This window comes from Cryptomeria japonica, chromosome 9 (genome assembly GCF_030272615.1).
Source record: "Cryptomeria japonica chromosome 9, Sugi_1.0, whole genome shotgun sequence".
Lineage (NCBI taxonomy): Eukaryota > Viridiplantae > Streptophyta > Pinopsida > Cupressales > Cupressaceae > Cryptomeria > Cryptomeria japonica.
Window position 1 is genome coordinate 10,915,967 of NC_081413.1, and position 23,902 is coordinate 10,939,868.

At 37.4% G+C, this 23,902-nt stretch overlaps 1 protein-coding gene across 1 annotated transcript in view; it reads left to right on the plus strand.

Moving 5' to 3' along the window:
* LOC131027901 (protein CHAPERONE-LIKE PROTEIN OF POR1, chloroplastic) overlaps positions 1 to 23,017 on the plus strand; it is a 46,466-nt gene extending 23,449 nt beyond the window's left edge. Inside the window, exons 5-6 of the mRNA XM_057958002.2 lie at positions 22,151 to 22,227; positions 22,505 to 23,017. Of these exons, the coding sequence (XP_057813985.1) occupies positions 22,151 to 22,227; positions 22,505 to 22,655 (228 nt within the window). The 3' untranslated portion in view covers positions 22,656 to 23,017. The remainder of the gene's footprint in view (positions 1 to 22,150; positions 22,228 to 22,504) is intronic.
* Positions 23,018 to 23,902: the final 885 nt, after the last annotated feature.

The following is a 23,902-nucleotide window of genomic DNA, read 5'->3' on the forward strand; positions in this document are numbered from 1 at the left end:
TCAGTTTACTTCAGATTTCCTTATATCCTTTATCTTCTTTAATGTTTGCACATTAATTACATTTCGTATGCTCTTGATGGATCTTCTTTGTTTGCACATTAATTACATTTTGCATGCTCTTGATGAATCTTTTTTTATATCTGCATTACAGTACTTCAATAAAGCTGCAGTCTGAGAAGACATATGAACTCACTGTTTACATTATTCTTCCATGTGTAATCGTTGCACCCTGATCATGTTCACATCTTTAACAATGGTAATCCAATATCCTTCGACCACTAATCATGTAGACCATCACAAAATGATTCCCAATATGAAATGCCTTTGCAAACATCCATGGAATAAACATGCTGGAAACACATCAGGTATGAACCAAACACAGAGCATACACATGAAAACATGAAGCATACACTTGGATTTATGCAAACACGGAGCATGCACATGAAAACACGAAGCATATACATGAATATATGCAAACACAGAGCATACACGTATTGTTAGATTCATATTCTTTATAACATATTGCAGTCTATATAAATATTACTATTAAGTAATTGGGCTATGAATATGATAGTCTTTCAAGTATTATGAATGCATATTGCATATGAAATTAAGTATAACTGTCATACATATTGCAGTCTATATCAATATTACTATTAAATTCTGCATAAGAACATTATCAGGCTTCATATATTAAGCATACATATTAAGCACATCCCCATGCATACCACCAAGAACAAGGATGTTACTGCCTATAACTTAATAACAGTTCTGATCTGATCTGATCTGATCGATGGTGATGTCCCTGCATGCTTTTGATTCCTTTCCTTTATATCTCTCAATGTGCGGGAGAGGTCACACCATTTCATCATGTATGCCCTTTGGCAAGAGACACACCCTTTCACCATTAGCACCCTTTGAAAGACTGCAACTTTTCATTATTTCTGCCCTTTGAAAAGGACACAACCTTTCACAGTGACATCTGCACTTCTTATTTAAATCGGATCTGCACTCCTGATTCCCAAATTATCCCCCCTTCAAATGAGTTCTCTTCTCCCTTTTATACTGCATATTTGGGGAAATCACGACTTGCCATTTCATGTCTTTTGGCCATTCTTTAACCTAAATCAATTTTTAATTATATTCAATTATATATATATATATATATTTTTTTTTTTTGATCGGTAAAAGGCCGAAGCCAGAGAAATTTTATTAATTAAAAAAAGTAATTACAACTCCATTCAGTGTGGGCACCGGTAGGAAAGAATGGAGGGAAGAACCTCCGGTCTAGCCCAGATCCATTAATGGATCAGAAAACTAATGCTATAGATAGCTGATAATTAAGTACAAGATACATGAATCCCTGGGTAATTCACATCCAGGTTAATCTAAAAATCGTCCAAGATTTCCTATGCACTGAAATTCGACCCTTTCTTGATAATGATGTCCTCGTTAATGATGCCCCAAAAACAACTCTAACCTTAATTCTTTTACACTTATCTTGCAAGAATTGAAACAAACCATTCCTCCGATCTGCAAAGGACCTTAACACACCTTACAACCAAGATCGATGTTAGAATGTCTAAAGCATTACGTATCATAAATAAAATAGACAACAACATGAAACAAAACTTCTTATTTGATTATTAATGCCACACTTCCCTCAAAGGGTATGGCACCCTTAAGCTTGTCGTGACCATCCCTGCAAGAAACCTTCAGACCTGCCCTACAGCAGATCACTTCAAGAAATGTTAGCCCAAAAATAAACCCCCGTCCATGATGCCAAGCCTATACCAATGTAGCAGCTACAGCCACAGAGCTATAAGAATTGAAAAGAACTGAAGAATAACTTCAAATCCAGAACACTGCCTGCATCATAATATAGAAATACCAAAGCACTATTCTGGGAGATGGGGAACTTTTCGTAAAAAGGATCTATAAGTCACCTCACTCCCTACAGAGGAACCAATGAATTTGAAAAACAAAGACCAAAAACCTTTCAAGAGACATAATCAGACCATTTCTTCCAGACAGTCCGCTAATTTAAAACACTAAAGAGAGATTTCAAAATGACGTTCTTCTTAAAAACAGAGACAAGCACCGAGAGCAGGCGAGGAGACAAGGGGAGATATCCCATTCCAAAAGAGAATTACCAGAGAAAAACCATTCCATACTACACAGATCTCCTTCAAAAAAAATGAAACCAGAAGCGGTCGTCCTCACCAATTTAGACAACCTATCTTTCCAGAAGAAAACATCCATGCTTATGAATAAAATCCTACCAATAGATAAATGCATACAAGTAGATGTCTATATATATACATATATCTCTCTCTCTCTCTCTCTCTCTCTCTCTCTCTCTCTCTCTCTCTCTATATATATATATATATATATATATATATATATATATATATATATATATATATATATATATATATATATAAGCATGGAATTAAGAGTAAAGAAGAGAGCAGTGATTCATCATAGCTAGCCAAGAACTTCAGGAAGCTAAGATGACAAACATAATCCGCTAAACCCATAAGCATGATCCATAAAATAATATAGAGACGAGAGCTTAAAGGGCAGAAATGAAAAAGGGGACCAACGAATTAAAGAGAGAAAAACATAACTAAAGCTAGAGCATAAATAACTAAGCATCCATAAGTCTTTTAAAAGACAAGTCTGAAATATGATGAAAGTTTAACTATAAACACTCAAGAGTCAAAAGGTGGCGATAGGATAAACCCGTGACAAACACCTAACTATCTAGCCCGACATCTCCTTGCCCGCTCCTCTGAAACCTTCTCTCCTGAGCTGGCCGGAGAATTAACAGGGCTGGAGACGGGGGTGGAAGGGATGTCCATGTCATCCGGGATCACTTCAATATTTTCAGCTTCCAAATAGTTGACCAACCACCTGTTACAAGCCGGTTTCCTAACCTGCAGAAGCCACACGAGAAAGAAAAAATTCCTTCGCCTAGTCGGGTTATAGGCTTCAAAGGCGGCCGTATCCTCAATTATCAGGATTGGATATCTAGGCACCCAGTTGTTCATCCGAATGAGAATGTCATAATCGCGAGGCTTCAGAACAGTTAGCTCCTCGTCGATATTGACAATCACTCGCTCAAGTTCTCCCAGCAATTCTTTCGTGAAGACCGTTTTACAAAATTTAATTACCACATCCCTGCCCTTCTCATAATGCATAGCCACTGCCAAGAACATAGCGGCAATGTCCGAGTTAGCCCTGGTGCGGTCTGCATTCGATATATATTCATCCCCAAGGATTATCATGACCGCCTTGATAACCAGAGCATTCGGGAAGACCAGAATGCCTTTCAATCTTTCCTCCTTAATTTCTCCTACAAAAGCCATTTACCACTTGAGCCCTATTAGTCTTAGCAGAGTATCCATAGGAGCTTCAAGACTCTCAAATAACCAAGAACTCAAAACAAGCCTTTACTTATAATAATCTAAAGTTAAAAGGCGACGAGAAATACAACTCATCTTTCTCGAAGGACTGATAAGATCGCTAAAGAGTGTCAGAGGATGAAGGGTCATGATGCAACTTAAGCAATCTCTAGGATCAAGGTAATAAATACCGCCGCCGCTAGATGAGCGGGTTCCTTGGCCTTAGTTGGTTCTCACGGCAAGGGAAGTCACATCAACAATCCGCCAAGATGGCACAACTCGAGGGATTTCGCTGACAATAAGATGTCCTAATAAATATATTGAACTTCATCTGGCTGCCCCTAAAAAACATGGAGAATATCTAAAGATAAATATTACCAAAATCGTCCATACAATGACATATACTTCTATTACTAAAATTGCATGACTCAAAGCATCATAATCCTTTATGCCTATCGGTATATGATATATATATATATATGTGTGTGTGTGTGTGTATTAATACATATACATCCACACACACACACACACACATATATATATATATATGTATGCCTATATATATGCATATCCATATATACATATATATACCTATAGTATTGTGCAAACATCGATAGTCATCGGTTGTTAAAGTATATACACACCGATTGGTATTAACAATGAACATGCATTTGTTTAGTATTAACAAAGAGGCATGATCAAGTAATGTCTTGATCGGTCATGACCGATCAAGGCATTGCTTGATTGTACCCCATTTGTTATATACTTATATTGAGTGGCATTCGTGAGATAGGACATAGAAAATAACAAATGCTCCTCTCACCTGCCACAAACAAGAAGATAGTCAGATTCATACATTAATTCAATAATATATATAGCAAGATTATTTTAAATAGAATATAACTTGCATATTGAATGTAAATTGAACATCATTTACATGGTATCAGAGCTATAGTTAAATCGAACCTGAGGCTGTTCAATTTTATGTAAAATTCAAATCAAGTATATATTCAACATCACAATCCTATCAATGGTTAGCGCTATCAGATTTCAAGACAGACTCGCAGGGGGTGACGACTTCTCCGCATGGAAATTCAGAATTTAAATGATTCTAAAAGAAAATAAAGTTGAATCATTTGTAAAGACTGAAACTAAAGAACCTGAGACTGAACCTGACAAAGCAATTTGGAGAGAAGGAAATGATAAGGCTATCAAAATCATAGTTGATGGGGTAAGGAACAACATTATGCCCATTATAAAGAAACATGAAACAACCTTCAACATGTTCAAAGCACTTGAAGACGCTTTTGAGATATCCAATGCCAGTAGAACCTTGGCTCTAAAAAGAGAGATAAATCACATAGCCATGATAAAAGGAGAATCAGTCAATGCCTACTTCATGCTAATATCTACCTTAAGGGATGAACTGGCAACCCTTGGATATGAGATCCAAAGCAAAGAATTAACCCTCATTGCTTTAGATGGGTTGCCTAGTATCTGGGACGTTCAAGGCATCAGTGCAAGGGATAACTTCCCAAAATTCGATAGGCTAAAGGCTGACTGTCTCCAAGAGGAATCAAGGCAAAATAAGAAAGGGATCAAACAAAAGAATATAGATGAAGATCTTCAAGTTCTAAATACGAACTCAAACAAAAAGGGCAAGCATAAGCAATTCAAGAAGAGAAAAGGTTGTCACGGCAAGAACTCCTTCAAGAAGGACCTCTCTCAAATTCAGTGTTACAGATGTGACAAATTTGGGCTATGTTGCCAAATGTCCATAAAGAGCTAAACAAGCCACATTTGCCAAAACAGGAAAATCAAAAAGGGAAGAGGACTCTGAGAAGTATGTGCTCTATTCAACACTCACAAATCAAGCATCAAACAAAGTGAACTACGGGGTGATCGATAGTGGCTCATCTAGACACATCACAGGATTTAGAGAAGTACTAGACTCCATGAAAGAGGAGAATGATGAGGAGTTAACCATTGGAGATGACTCTACACACCTTGTCAAAGGAGTTGGAAATTGCACCATCAAACTAAAGTCAGGTGTATCATTACAACTTAGAGGAGTGCTATATGTTCCAGGTATTAAGAGGAATCTAGTCTCAATATCAGCACTGGAGGACAATGGATACAGAGTAACCTTCATGGACAACAAGGTGTTGGCTTGGCCAAAGAACTCATCCATCAAGAAAGCTAAAACAATTGGTCAAAGATAAGGCTACTTGTATGAGCTATGCACAGAGCTCAACTTAGCCCTAATTCATGAAACTACAGATGCCAATGAAATTTGGCATAGAAGACTAGGCCACCTAAATTTTAGAGCTTTATCATTAATGGGAGACCTTGTCACAGGTCTACCTAAGCTAAAACAATATCATTCAGGGGCATGCACAGGATGTGCCCTAGGTAAAAATGCTAAGGGTGCTTTTCAGAGTAGTACTAGGAAAACAAGTAAAATTTTAGAGTTAGTTCATTTTGATGTATGTGGACCTATGTCTGTAAATTCATTGGGGGGATTTTTGTATTATGTAATATTTATTGATGACTACTCTAGGAAAACCTGGATCAACTTTCTGAAATGTAAAGAATCAGAAGAGATCCTTAACAGGTTTAAAGAATTCAAATCACTAACAGAGAAATACTTAGGAAACAAAATTATAACCTTAAGAACTGATAATGGAGGGGAATACACATCAGAATTATTTAAGGAGTTTTGTAAAAATTCAGGGATTAAGAGGGAGTTAAAAATACCTTACAACCCTCAACAAAATGGGATAGCAGAAAGAAAAAATAGGACAATCGTTGAAGCTGCTAAAGCTATGATTCTTGATCAGAATCTAAATATCAATCTTTGGGTAGAAGCAACTAGCACTGCTGTATATATTCAAAACATATTTCCTCACTCTCATCTTGAAGATAAGACCCCTGAGGAAGTCTTTACTAAATCAAAACCGGATATAAGCCACCTTAGGATTTTTGGATGCCCTGCCTATATTCATGTACTTAAGGAGAAAAGATTAAAACTAGAGCCTTCTGGAAAAAGGGGAATCTTTGTAGGATATAGTGAAATCTCCAAAGCCTACAGGATATATATACCTGGTCAAAAGAATATTGAACTAAGTAGGGATGTGATCTTTGAAGAAAACTTAGCCTTCAAAAGAGCTCAAAGCTCTCTAGATCCCGAAGTCTATATTCCCACCCCTAGCTTAGATAGAGATCCTACTCCTGAGCTTCAGAGGGAGAATCTTGAGGAAACTATGGGTGAAACTCAAAGTCCACCTAGAGAAAACCTCAAGAAAAGACCACTATGGGCCACCAAAACTGTAGAAAAAGCTCAGAAGTTTGTTACTCCTTTAGGAGCCTTCAGAGAAAGCAAAAGGCCTAATAAATTCACTAGCTATGTTGCCCTTATGAATGATCTCTCTAAAGCTGAACCAAACAATGTATCAGATGCACTTGAACATCAAGTATGGAAGGATGCCATGTCTGAAGAGTATCAGTCCATTATGAAAAATGATGTTTGGGAGATTGTTCCTAGGCCAACTAAGAAATCTGTGGTTTCATCTAAATGGCTTTTCAAGATCAAACATGCTGTAGATGACAGTATTGAAAAACACAAGGCCAGATTTATAGCCAGAGGGTTTTCACAAAGGGAGGGAATAGATTATGAAGAAACTTTTGCACCTGTTGCCAGGTATACATCAGTAAGAGTTGTATTAGCCATTGCAGCAACAAAGAGGTGGAAGGTACACCAAATGGATGTTAAGACAACTTTTCTAAATGGTGAGATCTCAGAAGAAGTCTACCTAGAGCAACCTGTAGGTTTTGAAATTCATGATGCAGAGTCTCATGTGTGTAGACTCAAGAAAGCTCTCTATGGGCTCAAACAGGGTCCCAGGGCCTGGTATGAAAGAATTGACACCTATCTCTCAAGACTAGGCTTCTCCAAAAATGATGCAGATCCTAATCTCTACTACAAAAGAAATAAAGGTGATATGTTAATATTGATTTTATATGTTGATGACTTATTAATCATAGGAAATGATCACCTTATAGATCAATGCAAGAATGATCTATCCAAAGAATTTGATATGAAGGACTTAGGACTCCTTCATTACTTCCTAGGATTGGAAGTATGGCAGAATTCTGACAACATTATACTAAACCAAGGAAAGTACACCTTGGATATTTTGAAGAGATTCGAAATGCTAAACTGTAGACCCATGACCTCTCCTATGGAAACCGATTTACATAAACTTAAAGAAGCAACAACAGAGTCACAATCCACTGATCCTACTCAATACAGACAGATGATTGGGTCCCTGATGTACCTGGTAAATACAAGACTAGATATCTGTTATGCAGTTAATGCTCTAAGTCAATTTATGTGTGAACCGAAGGAGATACACCTGGTTGTAGTAAAACACATTATGAGATACCTACAAGGTACCCTAAACCTTGGTCTCAAATATGAGAAGTTGATATAGGCTTACATGGATTTACAGATTCAGATTGGGCTAGAAGTGTGACAGACAGGAAAAGCGCTTCAGGTTGTTGCTTCAGTCTAGGTTCAGCTATGATATCTTGGATCAACAGGAAGCAGTCTTCTGTAGCTCAAAGCTCCACCGAGGCAGAATACATTGTAGCTTCTATGGCTGCCCGAGAGGTAGTATGGCTTAGGAAGTTGCTTGTGGGGTTGTTTGGAGAACCTATGAAACCCACTGTTATACACCGTGACAACCAGAGTTGCATAAAACTTTCAGTAAATCCAATGTTTCATGACAGATCCGAGCATGTTAAGATTCCATACCACTATGTGCGAGATATGGTAGACAAGAATGCAATCCAACTGGAATATTTTTGTACAGGAGATCGAACTGCAGATATTCTGACCAAACCTCTTTCCAGAGTGAAGGTTGATCACTTCAGAAAAGGTTTAGGTATGATAGAAAGGTAATTTGCTTTGTAATCTGTGTTTGCATATCTATAAGATGTTTAATGTGTAAACCTCTTTGTCATGATAGGACAATTTTTGGATTTTATCCCTTGGGTTCATATCTAAGAGGTGACGATCTCTCAAGATAGTGAACACTTGTATGGAGACATTATAAGGTGACGATCTTATAATGTCCAAACCAGTTATCATGTTGGATCTCTGGTGTGTCATGGATGTGCCATGATTGTGTTGTGATAAAACATTTGTATAAAGTGTTAGTGCACATATCACAACTTGGATAAGATGAGAAGTTAGTCCTCTTCATATGATTATCCTTAAGTATTGCGTGTGTAGGCAATACTGATATCACATGCTTAAGTGATATCCTGTAAATCACAAGATTGATGTGATGGACTTCAGTATTACGTGTTTAGGTGATACTTCATATCATATGATTAGGTGGTATGATTTTCTAGAGTGTCTAAAATGCTAACTATCATTTGAATTGTGATGCTTGAATATATTGTTTACATTCATCTTACCTAGCTAAGAGGGAGTGTTAATGCATGATAGCTTCGGTAAGATAAATGATTGAATGAGAGATAAATGAAGTCTCTCATTCAATCATTTATCATATCGATAACTATGATAAAACCTTCAAGCAATTAATTCCTCTTTGATAGCCATTCTACATTTGCATATAAATAACCTATTCAATTCGATCAAATCCTTAACATTGATAATCATGCTATATCCTTTGTTTATGTTCATCGATTACTAAATCTTGCATTTCGATTTATATCGATTAACATAATTGATGATAAATAAATGATTAATCAAAACACCAATTAATATCGGGTTGCATATGCTTCAATATATCGGGTGGCATGATAAAGGTTACCGATAGTTATCGGGTGTTAAGCCTACACCGATAGTTATCGGTTGTTAAGGCTAACATGCCAATAACTATCGGCTGTTAGTATTGTGCAAACACCGATAGTCATCGGTTGTTAAAGTATATACACACCGATTGATATTAACAATGAACATGCATTTGTTTAATATTAACAAAGAGGCACGATCAAGTAATGTCTTGATCGGTCATGACCGATCAAGGCATTGCTTGATCGTACCCCATTTGTTATATACTTATATTGAGTGGCATTTGTGAGATAGGACATAGAAAATAACAAATGCTCCTCTCACCTGCCACAAACAAGAAGATAGTCAGATTCATACATTAATTCAATAATATATATAACAAGATTATTGTAAATAGAATATAACTTGCATATTGAACGTAAATTGAACATCATTTACACTTCAGACCTAACCATCTGCCTCTCATCTTCTCATCCCAGAAAGTCATCTCTGAGAAATTGCTAGGAAATTTAGAAGTTCTGCTGTTAAGGGTTTGTACAACTGAGGCTTCTATTTTATTCACAAGTTGAAACCAATCCAATTTTTTGTCCTTGAAGAGTCTTCTATTATGTTCTTTTGAAAGTTCCCAAATAACCAGAGATGGAGCCAGTTTCCAAAGCCCTCCATAGAGAGAGCTCTGATGTAGGATGGGCCATTCCTGAAACATTCCAAGAATGGAGTTTGCAAAGGTTGAGCTCCATTCTAATTTATTGCATAACCAGAGCCAACAATTGGAGGCATAATTGCAATTGAGGAGGATATGATCCTTGTCTTCTTCAGCCTTTTCACATAAAGGGCATCTGCTGGGACCTTCAAAGCCCATTTTTCTAATACTTTCCATTGTTAGAATCTTGTTCTGGAGAGCAAACCATGAAAACAAACCTGCCTTTGGCAAACACATCTTATCCGAACACAAAACTGAAGGGACATGAGTGGTTGTGAAAAGCTGTTGACTAAGCCTTAAAACCCCTAGAAGAGCTAAAAAAGCCTTCAGGAGTTCCATTAACTAGCACTGAGAATTTAGGTGTTGAGATACATTCAAATATCAAGTTAATCCATGAAGAGGGGAATCCAAAGGCTTCTAAGCATCTGCAGAAAAATCTCCAATCCACCTTATCATAGGCTTTCCTAATGTCTAATTTTACATACTAGGGGTTCCATTCTTCTGGACAGAGTGAATGGCCTCCTGAGCTTTAATAATCCCGTCATAAATGGACCTTCCGGGAACAAAACCCATTTGTTCCTCGCTAATCAGAAGGGGAAGGAGTTTCTGAAGCCTATTAGCTAAAGTTTTAGTAAAAAGCTTATAGATGGTGTTGCGCAAGGCAATGGGTCTAAATTCATAAAAAAACTCAGGTTTTTCCTTTCTTCGGGATAAGGTCCAGAAAAGTGTTATTGATTTCTTTGAGGATATTACCTGAGTTCCTCATGCCTTCAAGAGCTGCCATCACCTCCTTTCCTATGAAGGACCAACATTTCTGAAAGAAACTTGTCGGAAAGCCATCCGGACCAGGGGATTTGTCTGGACTCATCTGCATAAGAGCTGCTTCTACTTCCGCTAAAGAGAATTTAGCAGTCAGATTATAAGTTTGCTGCTTACTGCTTGGAATACATTTAATAAACTTGTCTTGGTCTGAGCAATGAGGGCTCCTATCAGAATTAAGAATAAGGGAGAAAAAATCTACAGCCTCCCTCGCGATGATTTTAGGATCATCCACCTCAGAGCCATCACTCATCTTAATCTTAGAGATTCGGTTAATGACTCTCCTATATCTCACACTATTGTGGAAGAATTTAGTATTCTTGTCACCCTCATTCAGCTACGTCTCTCTAGATTTTTGTTTCCAGAAGACCTTTTCTTTTGCAAGAATATTTTCTTGTTCAAGGAGTTTCTTTTCTCTTAGAAACAAAGCCTCATCCATCCCATGTCTCATCACCACTTCATTTACCTCTACCAACTCGGCTTCCACCTGGGCCTTTTTGTCAAAAAATATTACCAAAATGCTCCTTATTCCAGAGAATGAGCTTCTGCTTAATTATCTTAAGTTTATTGACTACCTTATAGATCCTAGACTTGGAAACCTCTACCTCATTCCACCAGTCCTCAAGGAGCTTAAGGATATTATCATCTTTCAGCCACATATGCTCGAATTTAAAAGGGCATCTTTTTGTTCCCGAGTCACCCAGAATGCCAAGTTGGATTGGGAAATGATCCGATCTTGAGAAAGGTAAAATAGAGGCTTCTAAGGTATACGGGAAGTTAGTGAGACTACCCATAACAAAGAACCTATCTACTTTTTCTGCTATATTACTAAAACCCAAACTTCTATTATTCTAGGTAAAGGCGTCCTTAACCATGTTGATCTCTATCAGGCCACATCGATGGACCCAATCTACAAAGTCTAAAGTTGCTCGAGACTTTTTACCTAAGCCTCCTCGTTTCTCATGTTGATTCATAATTGCATTAAAGTAGCCTCCTAAAATGCAAAACTGATCCAGGGAGTTTGTGAAATTCTTGATTTCTTTCCAAACTCTCTTCTTATCCTCATTTTGAGTTGGCCCATACACATTAATAATGACAAAATCTAGTTTGTTTTTCATGCTGGTAACCCTACCACTCATCCAATTGCTTTGAGACTCTAATAATGAGAATCTAATATTGCGTGGATCCCAAATAATAGCCAGACCTCCATTGGCTCCATTGGCTAGAGCCCCTGTAATATGTCTGAAGCCTAGTCGTTTACCAAAGGAGGCTAAGTTCACATTCTCTAATTTTGTTTCTTGTAACATAACTAAATCAGGACTATAGATGGATAGGCAACGTTTGACTATCCATTGTTTGTTAGGGGCATTTAAACCCCTAACATTCCATGATACTACTTTTATGGTGCTGTGGGAAGGAACTTCCCCTTCCCTACATGAAACATGTCTGTGAGTTTAACCTGACCTTCCGCTATACCATCGTTAGCTCTCAGCTCCGATGAGGATTTCTTGGCTCTCTTTTTGCAGAGCTTAGCACAATCCGGAGTGGATTTTTCTCCTGCCCATAGTTCAATACCTAAGGCTCCATTTTTTTTGTTATCTAATTCTATAATAAGGGCCTCCATATCAAAGACCTTAGGGGGATGAGTAAAATTCATAATCCCTTTTCTTAGCAATTTTTTCTGAAGTTCAAGCTCATCCTTATCTACTATTTCATCCAACAATTTCTCCATAATATCCTCAGTGACTGAGTCACATAAATAGTTAATAATACAGTTTACCTCTTCCTCTTTGTGAGCCAAATCTTCCTCTTGTTCAGCCTTATCCAGACTATTGGGGGCTTCCACTGGTTGGGAGGAGCCATTATCTCCCAGATTGCTTCGGACATCCAAACCAGCAACCAGTTCAGGGATAAGAGGAAATACTCCCTTCTCCCCACCCTTCCGATCATCAAAATCAGGAATGGGTCCACCCTTACTAACTTGAGATATCTTAGAGTCAACAACCCTCCACTGCTTATCCATCAGCATGTCCTTATGGGTTGGAAGAGGAGAGGGATTCTTCCCTTCATCCGTGCTCTGGTCCCCTAGAATTTCCCCCTCTTCCACCCCATCAGATTGCGAAGTTGGCAGAGGGTTCTCCTTGATCACAAACCCTCCTTGTTCCAAATTGAGATAGATATCCAATTTAGGAATTGCTCTAGGGTTTGTTTGAGAGGGAGGAAATTTTGAGACGGGTTTGGGTGCCAAGTCTAGATCTAGAAACACTTTATTAAATTCAGGGTAGATTAAGAAAGACGACTCCCTAGTTCTGATTTCAATGGGGCTGAGTGAATTCACACTAATATCCATGTTAATTATCAACGCACAATTCGAATATTTCCTATTTTTGTCACTAACCTCTACAAATTTTCCTAAGTGATTACCTATTTTTCTAATAATTTCCATGTCCATTAATTCTACTGGTAAGTTAGGGATCATAACCGATCTATCTACTTTGAAAGATTTTAATTTAATTGGATTGAAAGCAGGTTGCCATTCTAAAAATTTAAAATCAAAACCTTTAAAAATCAGAGATTTACCTGTTAAGAATTCATCCTTATGCCTTGCGTTTCCACAGTCAATATACAGAAAACCCTCGGACAAGATAGCTATACTTACTATCCAATTGAAGGAAGACTTGAACCAGTTTGCAATTGCTTCTGATGGGACTCCAAGTCCGCACCATCTGGCAAAAACCCCAAATGCTTTGCAAGATTGTTGAATCCTTTCAACCAAATTGTCATTGATTTCCAAAACATTCGCCATTTCTGAATTAGGGCTCATATTCATGTTCGGCTTAGTCATAGAGAGTTTGGGAGGAGGCGCAATTTTCTTGCCCTCCTCCACAGAAGCCCTAGGTCTGGTATGATTACCAACCGGCCTCCAGTAATCCTTATTTCCTTTACCTATATCAATATTGGTATATGGCTTGATCCGGGGAGCTGGTTTTATAAAACCTTCCTCAAGATTCTGCAAATGGTTGAACCTGTTGGAGATAAACGACTTGAAAGAGCCTCCCTGGTGACGGGTATTCAGTTTACTCTGATCACCATTTCCAGAAAACGAAAGATTTTTCACTACTGCCCTTCGATACCTCCTAGATTTCACCATCTGCCATTCAGATTTACCCTGAGGCGGGGGAGCCCAATTCCCTGGGTTGCACGCTGAGACTGCATACTTAGTTCACTCAAAAAACCATTTCTGTCGCTCGAGGTCCGGGAGTTTTCGCAGTGGAAATCGCAGAGCCATCTTCGCATTTTTTTTAATTATATTCTTTTTTATTTTAAATTTTATTTTTATTTTTATTATTTTGTATTTGAATTTTTTATTATAATTAGTTATTATCAATTTATATTTCAAAGTGGGGACATTACATGGTGGTGGGGGAGCGGTGCTGATATAAAACTAAAGGTCAATCGAAATCTTCAAGGCAAAATCTGCAATCTAACATCTTTGTGAGCGCCTCATGAAAGGCCAACTAGTTTTCACGAAGTTAAAGGTTGCAATCGGTTTGTAATGGCATGTGCCATATACAAGCGACCTGGCAACATCCTCGACAGAGGTGGTGTTGCGGGGGTACGTTTCCCCCAAGTCTCGGAAATGTCCCCCTACAAGGGACGTGGGTTTTTTTTGGGGGGGGGGACACATCTCCTTGGAACATTGGTAAATACATTAGTGGCTTTACATGGGTGTTACTCAATTCAATGTCTCTCCAAATAGTAAACAGAACTGTGAAGGTATCTTTGACCAATATCTCCTTGACAACTCATATCCTAAAGTCTAGCACTTTATTTTGGAGTCCACCAACTCATGTGGGCTCCATCCGTCATTAGAAGATTCTCTACTTTCTCTAGCACTTACGTATGGGAAAGTGCCTTAAATGAATTTAAAGTCAACCTTAACTGCCATTGTAGTGCTCCATGCATAACTAATGCGGAGTTTTTAGGGGGAATATAAATTACAGATTATTTCGCCAATTATACCCTAAGTTTCCAAGTACACTTTCTAAAAGTGTTGGAGACACAAAATATACACAGTTATTGACACTTTAATCCTTACATTCTTCCACTTGACATTCATACATTGCAAATACATCCATAGGAAATATAAATGAAAGTAAATACAAGAACCAAGGCCCATGGCCTTCTTGCATAAAGAGAACCTAGTTTAATAAAATATACATAGGTAAATGACACTTTTATCTTGACATTCTGTCACTTGACATTATACATTGCAAATACGTTCACAAAAAATATAAAGGAAACTAAGTACAAGAACCAAGGCACATGGCCTTCTTGCTTAAAGAGAACTTAAATGTGGTTATTAGTTTCTCGAGGGAATTGCAACATCTTCCTAAATGTGAACCTTCTATAACATGACCTTGCCATTCTTTCTTGCACAACGTGATATTGAACACCATCATGTTTAGTATAAGCATGATACTTGGTATTCTTGGCCAAACAAATATCACCCTGTTTGTTATAACCAATTCTAACAACCTTGGAATCAAAACCATTACCTATACGAAGTCTTTGTAATCAAACCACCTTTGTAGAGGCATGTGTAGAAACCATATACTTTTCTTTGATAGTGGACAAAGCAACTCTAGGCTACCTTTTATTCATCCAACTCATTGCATTGTCAAACAGAGAAAACACACAGCTACTAGTGGTCCTTCAACTATCTAAGATACCTACTTAATTTGCATCCACCAAGCCCTATATGTCCAATGACTTATTCACATAATCAGAACCATGATAACACAAACAATAATCAGAAGTTCCATGCAAAAAAATTAAAAATTGAAAACTTTCTTAAAGAACATCCAATGTTCTCTATTGGGGATAGACACAAACCTGCTGAAAACTTCCTTTGCCAATATCTAGCCTGGTGCAAATCATTACATGAAATCACTAAAATCACTAGCATAAGGCACATTAGACATATCTTCAAATTATCATCAGAATTGGGACACCTTTAAAGAAAGCTTAGTGCAATAAGAAATATAATACTCGCTGATTTACAATTAGGCATACTAAATTGCTGCAGAATGGTACCAACATACTTTCTTTGACTAAACCAAATTTTTTTGTATACTCGATTCTACTGATCACCATACCAAGAATGCATTTTTCAGTCCCCAAATCTTTCATATCAAGTTTGCCAGAATGATGAATTTTGAGCTACCTAATCACAATTTTGCTATCATCAATAAGCAACTTATCATCCATATAAAAGACAATGATTAGTATCTGATCATCAATAATTTTATGATAAACACAATGATCCTCTTTGCTCGTAACAAAACCCAAATTCAATGTGAAAGCATCAAAAATTTGGTACCACATCTTGGGTGATTATTTTAAACCATACAATGATTTTTGTTAACCTACAAACCAAGTGTTCCTTCTTGTTGTGATGTATTCACACATCGCCCCATTGCAAATGGGGACCCCTAATTTTTGCTTTCTAGGGTTAGTTTTCTTTGCTTGGTTGTCTGGTGTTGGCTATTAACCTTTGCATTGGAGAGTTGCCAGAGAGATCATTAGGATAGCAGGATCTGCTTGAATTGAGGTGGGTCGGTAGATGGTCCACGTCAAGATCTCTTTGGAAGCCTTCTCTAGGTCAGGCCTTGCTCTAGTCTTGGGGTTGTGCCTTGATGGAGTTTAGGAGAGTCTTTGCATTAGAGCCTTGTTTGATACCAATTTTACCCTTTGAGGAACAAAGAACATGAAGATTGAGCATGAAAACTTAAAGAGCTGAATGAGGAATTTGAGCTAGATTGCCAAATTCGCTCCTGACCCTTGCAAAGGGACAGGAACGAAAACTTCCCTAGCTCCCTTTTGACTCCTATTTTGGACAAAACCTTCATCCTAAGGCATGGATTGGGGGAAATAAGCTTGAGTTCACCCTTGGAGACACCTTGGACAAGCCTAGACTTGAAAATTTGGAGAAAGGTCAAGAATTTGAGCATTTTTTGCAAAATTCACTCCTGACCCTTCCAAAGGGTCTAGAGCGAATTTCCTTAGACTCTTTTCTTGCCCCCAGTTAAGACCTCAAAGCTTGCTCCTACACCTTGACTGAGTGAGGAATGACCTATCTATGCCCTGTGAGCAAGTTGGAACGAGATGGGATGAGGAAATTGGGCCTAAAACATGAATTTCGCTCCTGACCCTTCGAAAGGGTCTAGAGCAAAATTCCTAGATAGGTCCTGTCCTTCCAAAGGTACCTAAGCGAAATTGTTAAGATGCACCTTCCATTCAACATTTTGACTAGGCACTTCCTTAAGGTGGTTTGTTAGCATGTCTTGAGGTGAGAACAATGTGATTGAGGGTGAAGTTTGAGTGTTTGGATGGTGTCTAAGACTATTTTCCAAATTTGCTCCTGACCCTTCCAAAGGGTCCAAAGCGAATTTCCTTATATCTCATTTCTTGGTCCTAATTTGCCTCATAAACCTTATCCCTATGGCGTGATTGAGAGAGTATTGATGTATGAAACAAAGTGAAGTGATGGAAAGTGAAGGATTTGAGCATAATTGCAAATTTCACTCCTGACCCTTCCAAAGGGTCCAAAGTGAAATTTTCTAAGCTCCTGACCCTTCCATAGGGTCCAGAGCGAAATCCTCCAAATGACTTATTTCTTCACTAGAGACATCAAATGGTGGACATACATGGCAAGGAAGAGATTCAAAAAAGACAAGTCTAAAGCAAGATGAGTGAAAAGGAGGAAGAATTGAGTCTAGAGGAACAAATTCGCTCTTGACCCTTCCAAAGGATCCAGAGCGAATTTCTCAAAAAACATGCATTTTCCTCACAATTTTAAAGCAAATTGCCCTCAAGGTATTTTCCTAAGATGGTTTGAAGCTAAACAAGCAAGCTAAGAGAAAGCTTTATCAAGGACAAGCCTTATTTTCCAAATTTCGCTCTTGACCCTTCCAAAGGGTCCAGAGCGAAATTCTTAGGATAGCCTAATTTCTTGTCAAAAGTATTGAGTAGACATCACTTTGAGAGCAAGTTGGCTTGAGTATGATAAGGTAAGGGTGGAAAAGACAAGTCCAAGGCAAATTGAATGTAAATTGAGCCTAAGAATGCCAATTTCGCTCCTGACCCTTCCAAAGGGTCCAGAGCGAAATTCCTAGAAAGACTCTCAATTTCACCTAGTGCACTAAGGGAGCCTTGTTTTGATAGCGAATTGACTTGATGGTGATAAGAGGAGGTGTAGTAAGTGAAATTCAAGGCAAAGAAAGGATGAATTGAGCCTAGGAAGAATTTCGCTCCCGACCCTTTCAAAGGGTCTAGAGAGAATTCTCCTAAAAACACATATTTCCTCCTTGTTCAAATCAAAGTTTTTGTTCCTAGGACATGATTGAGGGAGGATTGATGTATACTTGCCTTGAGAAGTGATTTGGAGCAAAGGAAATGCTAGAATAGAGACTAAATCAAAAATTTCGCTCCTAACCCTTCCGAAGGGTCCAAAGCGAATTTTCTTGAAACCTCCTTTTGCTCCCAATTTTGTATCAACCCTAGCGTTGATTGAGGTGGATTGAACTTAGAGGCATCCTTAGGCATGCATTTGAGTGAGTTGTGGTCACAAAATGTGAAGATTTTGCCCCAAAATGCCAATTTCGCTCCTGACCCTTCCAGAGGGTCTAGAGTGAAATTCCTAGGAGGTCTAATGTTTTGCCTAAGCCCTTTGAGCAAAACCTATCTCTAAGCGATTTTGAAGGCAAATGGTTCGATCTTGGTAAGGTAAGGTTGAAAATGAAGTCTATGTGAGGAGGATTGAGTAAAATGCAAATTCCGATCTTGACCCTTCCAGAGGGTCTCGAGTGAAAATTTCATTATAAGGTCTGTCCTTTTAGAGGGTCTTAAGCGAAATTGATCTTAATGCCTTATTGTTAATGGTTTAAAGTGAGAAGTACCATGTTAGGATGAATATATCATAAGTGCTTGACACCATTTTTGTTTGTTTTGCAGATCAACAAAATCAAGACGGAGGAAGATCAAGCTTGGATAAGGGCGACCTCTTCAAGTTAATCATAATCAAGGACACTTCAAATGCGTGAGAGAGTACCCAGGGTGTTGCTAAAGTGTTAAAGACTTCAAGTGTTTAAGGAATTGCCAGCAATGGAGCTAACCATCCTCAAAGACCTCATTCTACCACATGGAGAGATCACAAGATGGCAAAGAAGAAAGATCTTACAAACACTTCAAGGCGAGGTGAGCTACCAGAGGAGGAGTGACTTGACCGTGAAGAGGTTTCATCAAACACATGAGAGTCATGAAGGTACATCATTCATCGAGTACATCAAGGACGAAGGAGGATCAACCAAAGTCAGTGCAAGGGTACGTTGAAGAAGCATATAGTTTCAGAAAAGTTAATCAAAGTTAGCTTCTCAGCATCACCAAATTGAGTATCAAAAGAGATACAAGCAAGCGTAAGATGAGGTGGCATCCTAGTCACTGTTCCTCCAGTTAGATGGGTCCACATCAGCATGTCTAGATTCAATGTACTTGACTCACCAGTGATGGCACAAACTTCGAGGCACCTAGCCTTGCTTCCTATTGGTTCTCAAAGTTTGAATGTAATTTTCTCATTGGCTAAGGGAGTTTGTTGTAAGAAACCCTAATTAGGGTTTTCATCTTGTAATCTTAGCCATTGATTGTAAATCAATCAGAGCCATCGAACTGTAAAGAGCTCGCTGTATAAAGCTCTGGCTCTTCATTTGTGAAGGTTAATAGTTGGTTAATAGAGGTTAGAATAGCTAATAGTCAGTAAAATAGAATAGCAATTAGAGTAGAGTAGGAAGAGAAGGCAAGGAATTGTTGCCTTGATTGTAAATGAACTCCATTTTCATTGAAGTTATGGTGAAGTGTGTTGTTTTTTTGCAATATGCATGGTCTCTTGTTGAATCTTCATTTTAGATGATGGATAATTAGATTGAATGAAGGAAGTTATTGAATGCACTCGCGTGGAATCCGTCTAGTCCAAACCACTAGCCTCTTGCTGATTTTAAGTGCGCCTTGCGTGGTCAACTGGCATGAATGAGCTTAATCTCGAGTCATTACACGTCTATTGTTCATGCATTAACTCGAATGGTGATCAGTGTCCGATGGTGTAACGATTTGAACATCTTAAAATTCCCTTAGAAGATTGCACTGAGTTGGTGTCGGATTGTTCAACCTGATGGGGAGACCCAACCCAGTAGGACTCCACCTAGTAGTTCATCCATCTTCTTGCATTCTAGGTCTTAGATTAGATTCTCCAAACCCTACACGTAGATTAGATTAGAGCTTATCCACATGTAGAGACCCTACATATAAGAACCTTGGAGTTATTTCGATTGATCCTTGGGCAAATCTTCAGCATTCGGATAACTTTGTTCAAGAGAGGATAAAATACCTTGGTATTTTATTCTGAGTTCGCATGTGCATGAAAAACACATCTATACTTCCCCATCACAATAAAACTATCAAGCTGTTGCATATAAATCTTGTCCTCAAGATCCTCATGCAAGAAAGCAGCTTAACATCCATTTTCTTAATCTCAAAATCACAAGTTGCAGTAATGGATAATATAAATTTAATAGAAGTTAACTTAGCAACAAGTGAGAAATTTCATCAAAATTGACTCTTTGTGATTAGGAGTAGCCCTTGGTCTTGTAGAACTCTAACTAATCATCTGCAACAATTTTTCTTTTATACACCTACTTGCAACCAATGGGCTTTTTTCTTTTAGGCAAACTAACAAGATTTTAGGTGTCACAATTGTTGAGAAATTTTGAATCTCTATCCAATAAATTAGCATTAAAGATTTGTTCTCATGTTATGACATCAATTGGTGAGATACTAGGCTTGGACTACTACAATACGAAGATTTGAAAATTGTATGCAAATCTGAAATTAAGTAACCTTAATGTGAAATTACCATGATTAGATCTACCTTCATTATGAAGCTAAAAATCAACCAACATAACATGCTTAGCAACACCATCTTTTGTGAACTTATTACAACAATACATAAAAGATAACATCACCATAAGTTAGCAGCAAAGATGCACAAATCAGCAACGTTAAAGCATCACATGTTAGAGAATTTGTGGAGAAACCCATGCAGGGAAAAATTCCACCAAGAAGAGAGGCCAAGTATGCATCATCTTTAAAACGAGATTACAATTTGTTACATACTTCCATTTTCCTCCTTTCCTCCAATGTGACAGCACTTGTGTACCGGTGAACATCTTCTTTGTGCTCCAACTTTTTCTTTCTTAGGTTCTTGTACCTGCAGTATAACTCTACATTCAAATGTTCCACATAATTTCCACATCCAAGGAGCTGAGTTTATAGAGTTACAAAGAGGTCCAAACGGCCCATCCTTTGATTTTCCTCCTAGGAATGTGTAAGGACACAAGTTTTGGATCCCAGACTTTCCTTCCAATGTTAGGCACCTAAACTGATTGATGTTTTCTTTCCCAATTCATTATTGATGCAATGATGACGATCCCTGGATGCCCTTCTCAAATGAAATGATTTCCCCTTTAATATCTTGTGTTTTAGGGAGTCACTCTTCATTTCATGCTTTCTGACCATTCCTTAAACTTCATTAATTTTTAATTATATTATATATATATTTTAGTTATTAAATCCCATTTCAAAAAGGGGACAGCTCGGAAGATTATACTCAGTACTCAGTACTCAGTACTGAGCAAGTCATCCAATGGGATGGAGGAAGATTATACTCGGTAAACAGGGTGTTTTCCATCTAGCTACCACTTTTGTTCTTCATCGTATTTATTATTACCATCAAGTTGCCTTTTACCACATTTTTCTTAATCCGTCTTTGCTGCTCGGTTCATCCCTTCCACCAATGTGGCCTCAGCTTCATTATTAGTGTTCTTTACCAGGTAGAGAAAACCTTCTTTGAATTCCCTGTTATGATCCAAAATGATATATCCAGCATCTGCCATACCTGGGTTTCATCTGGTTGCCCCACCAGGTGCAAAAGTGTACTTCACCAGCATCTTTCTGAGTTTCTTTTTGATTACCCCATTAATAGTGAAGGAGAACTTGAATTTCTTTGTGTATAAGACGCATCAAATTTTGTTGACATTCTCTTCTAAATTTTACAAGAATCATTATAATCCACATCTTTGAGGATGTCAATTCACATAGAGTGGCATTTGTAGCCATATTCACTCTAAATTATTGACATACATGCTTGTAAAGATGGATGGATATATATTGATACTTTTGTAGGTTTTTCTTTTTGTTACTGGTTTTAATATACTGATGTTCATGAGATTTTAGACCAACTTGATTCTATAGTTATTCGTATCAATTTTTTTGATGTTTCTATAGGTTGCAGTTGCATTGGTGGCATGTATATATTTGCTGAATACGAAACTCAAAAGCATTGGAAGAGCCTGTGCGATTGGGTGAGAAGTTCATTGTTCTGTCCAAAGTTGAAACCTTAGTCTAAGAAAGCAGATAATTATTTCAGTTTCATATATACACACATTGAAGAAGACTTAGTGTATAGAAGTTCATTGTTCTGTCCCAAGTTGAAACCTTAGTCTAAGCAAGCAGATAATTATTACAGTTTCATATAAATAAACATTTAAGAAGACTTAGCGTATTTCCTTGTTGCAGTCAACAATTTGCATTGTTAAACTTGTGATTTGGAACATTTGTTGTTGGGTGGTTTTGTGGCAGGTTTGGATCGTTTGTCATTGGGTGGTTTTGTGGCTCTTTGTTGGTACCACTTATCCCTTCATTTCTACTTCCAGCGACCTGGCCGCCTGAACTTCTTACCTCCCTTATATCTTACATTTTCCTTTTTATGGGCTGTACATTCTTAAAATGAGGTTTTGGTCAAAGCATTCTGAGATATATTCAACAAAATTTTAGTAGGTTATAGAAGTGAGAAATCTTGCAATTGGTGTGGAAATAATTCTCTCATCACACCGTAGAAAATTGAGCTGGTGACATTCATGGTGTCTATTTCAGAATTGAGAGCCTGTATTAATTCAAAGTCTTGATAGAGTTTTGTAATGTAATTCTTAGCATTTCTGAGCTCATATTTTTCAAATGAGTTACGGAAATACCGGCATAATATCACATTTATTTTCAAGATAAACAAAGGAAGGCCACAAATCACTAAAGTCCCTTGCCCAATTTTTCGTTTACAACTGCTCTGCTTTTAATCTAAATAAAAGGTTTTTAGAATTAGTGGGGTCAAAATCACTATTCCATTTTAAAGCAATGGTTACAAAAACTTATATGAGTTGCATATTTGTCTTAATATCCATTCCAAATAGACTAAATCCAAAATTTTATAATACTTTTTATGTACTAAAGCTATTCATTTTGGAAGTAGACAAGTGTGGACTTTCCTGCGGGGTGGTTCTGTAATTTTGTACTGGAACTAATTCCATTTTAAAATCTAGAAGCTCGAGATCAATTTCAGTATGATTCGTCAACACACTTTTTATTCAAGGTGGGAACAAATAAAGACTAAATTATATTCCATATCCTTAAAGATTATAGGGAAAAGATTAAATAATATAAATATTTATTAAATATATCAGTAGTGAAAATCTGTAATTATTTATATAAACAATGCAATATGAAATGAGTCAAGTGTGGCAGTTGATGGACTATTGAGGGTGCTCTAAATTTATTGTAATTCAGAATTTGTGGCGTAAGAGGAATTTTTTTTGGTTAGTCAAGAAAAGTAGTGGTGATTGGAGAAGAGGTATATTAATGAAGGATACTTATTATTCCTTGATATGTTCTATCAACAATTCAAAATCTAATTCTTGTAGACGTGTAGCCATGAACTTAGAATCTTTGTATTGATTATAAAGGGAAAGAAAATGTCCAAAATCTAGCGGAATTATCAGATACATACATAATCTTTTATAATAATTCAATTAAATATTTCAAATGTTTCATTCATATATTGGATTTACAATAGTAATTATTTATATGTTTACATTTTGTTCTTGCTGTAATGAATTGTAAAATTACATTTGATATAATCTAAGAATTAGATTCTTTTGACTATACTGTGGCCAAGAATTAAATGTATATTTTGATTCAATGAGAATT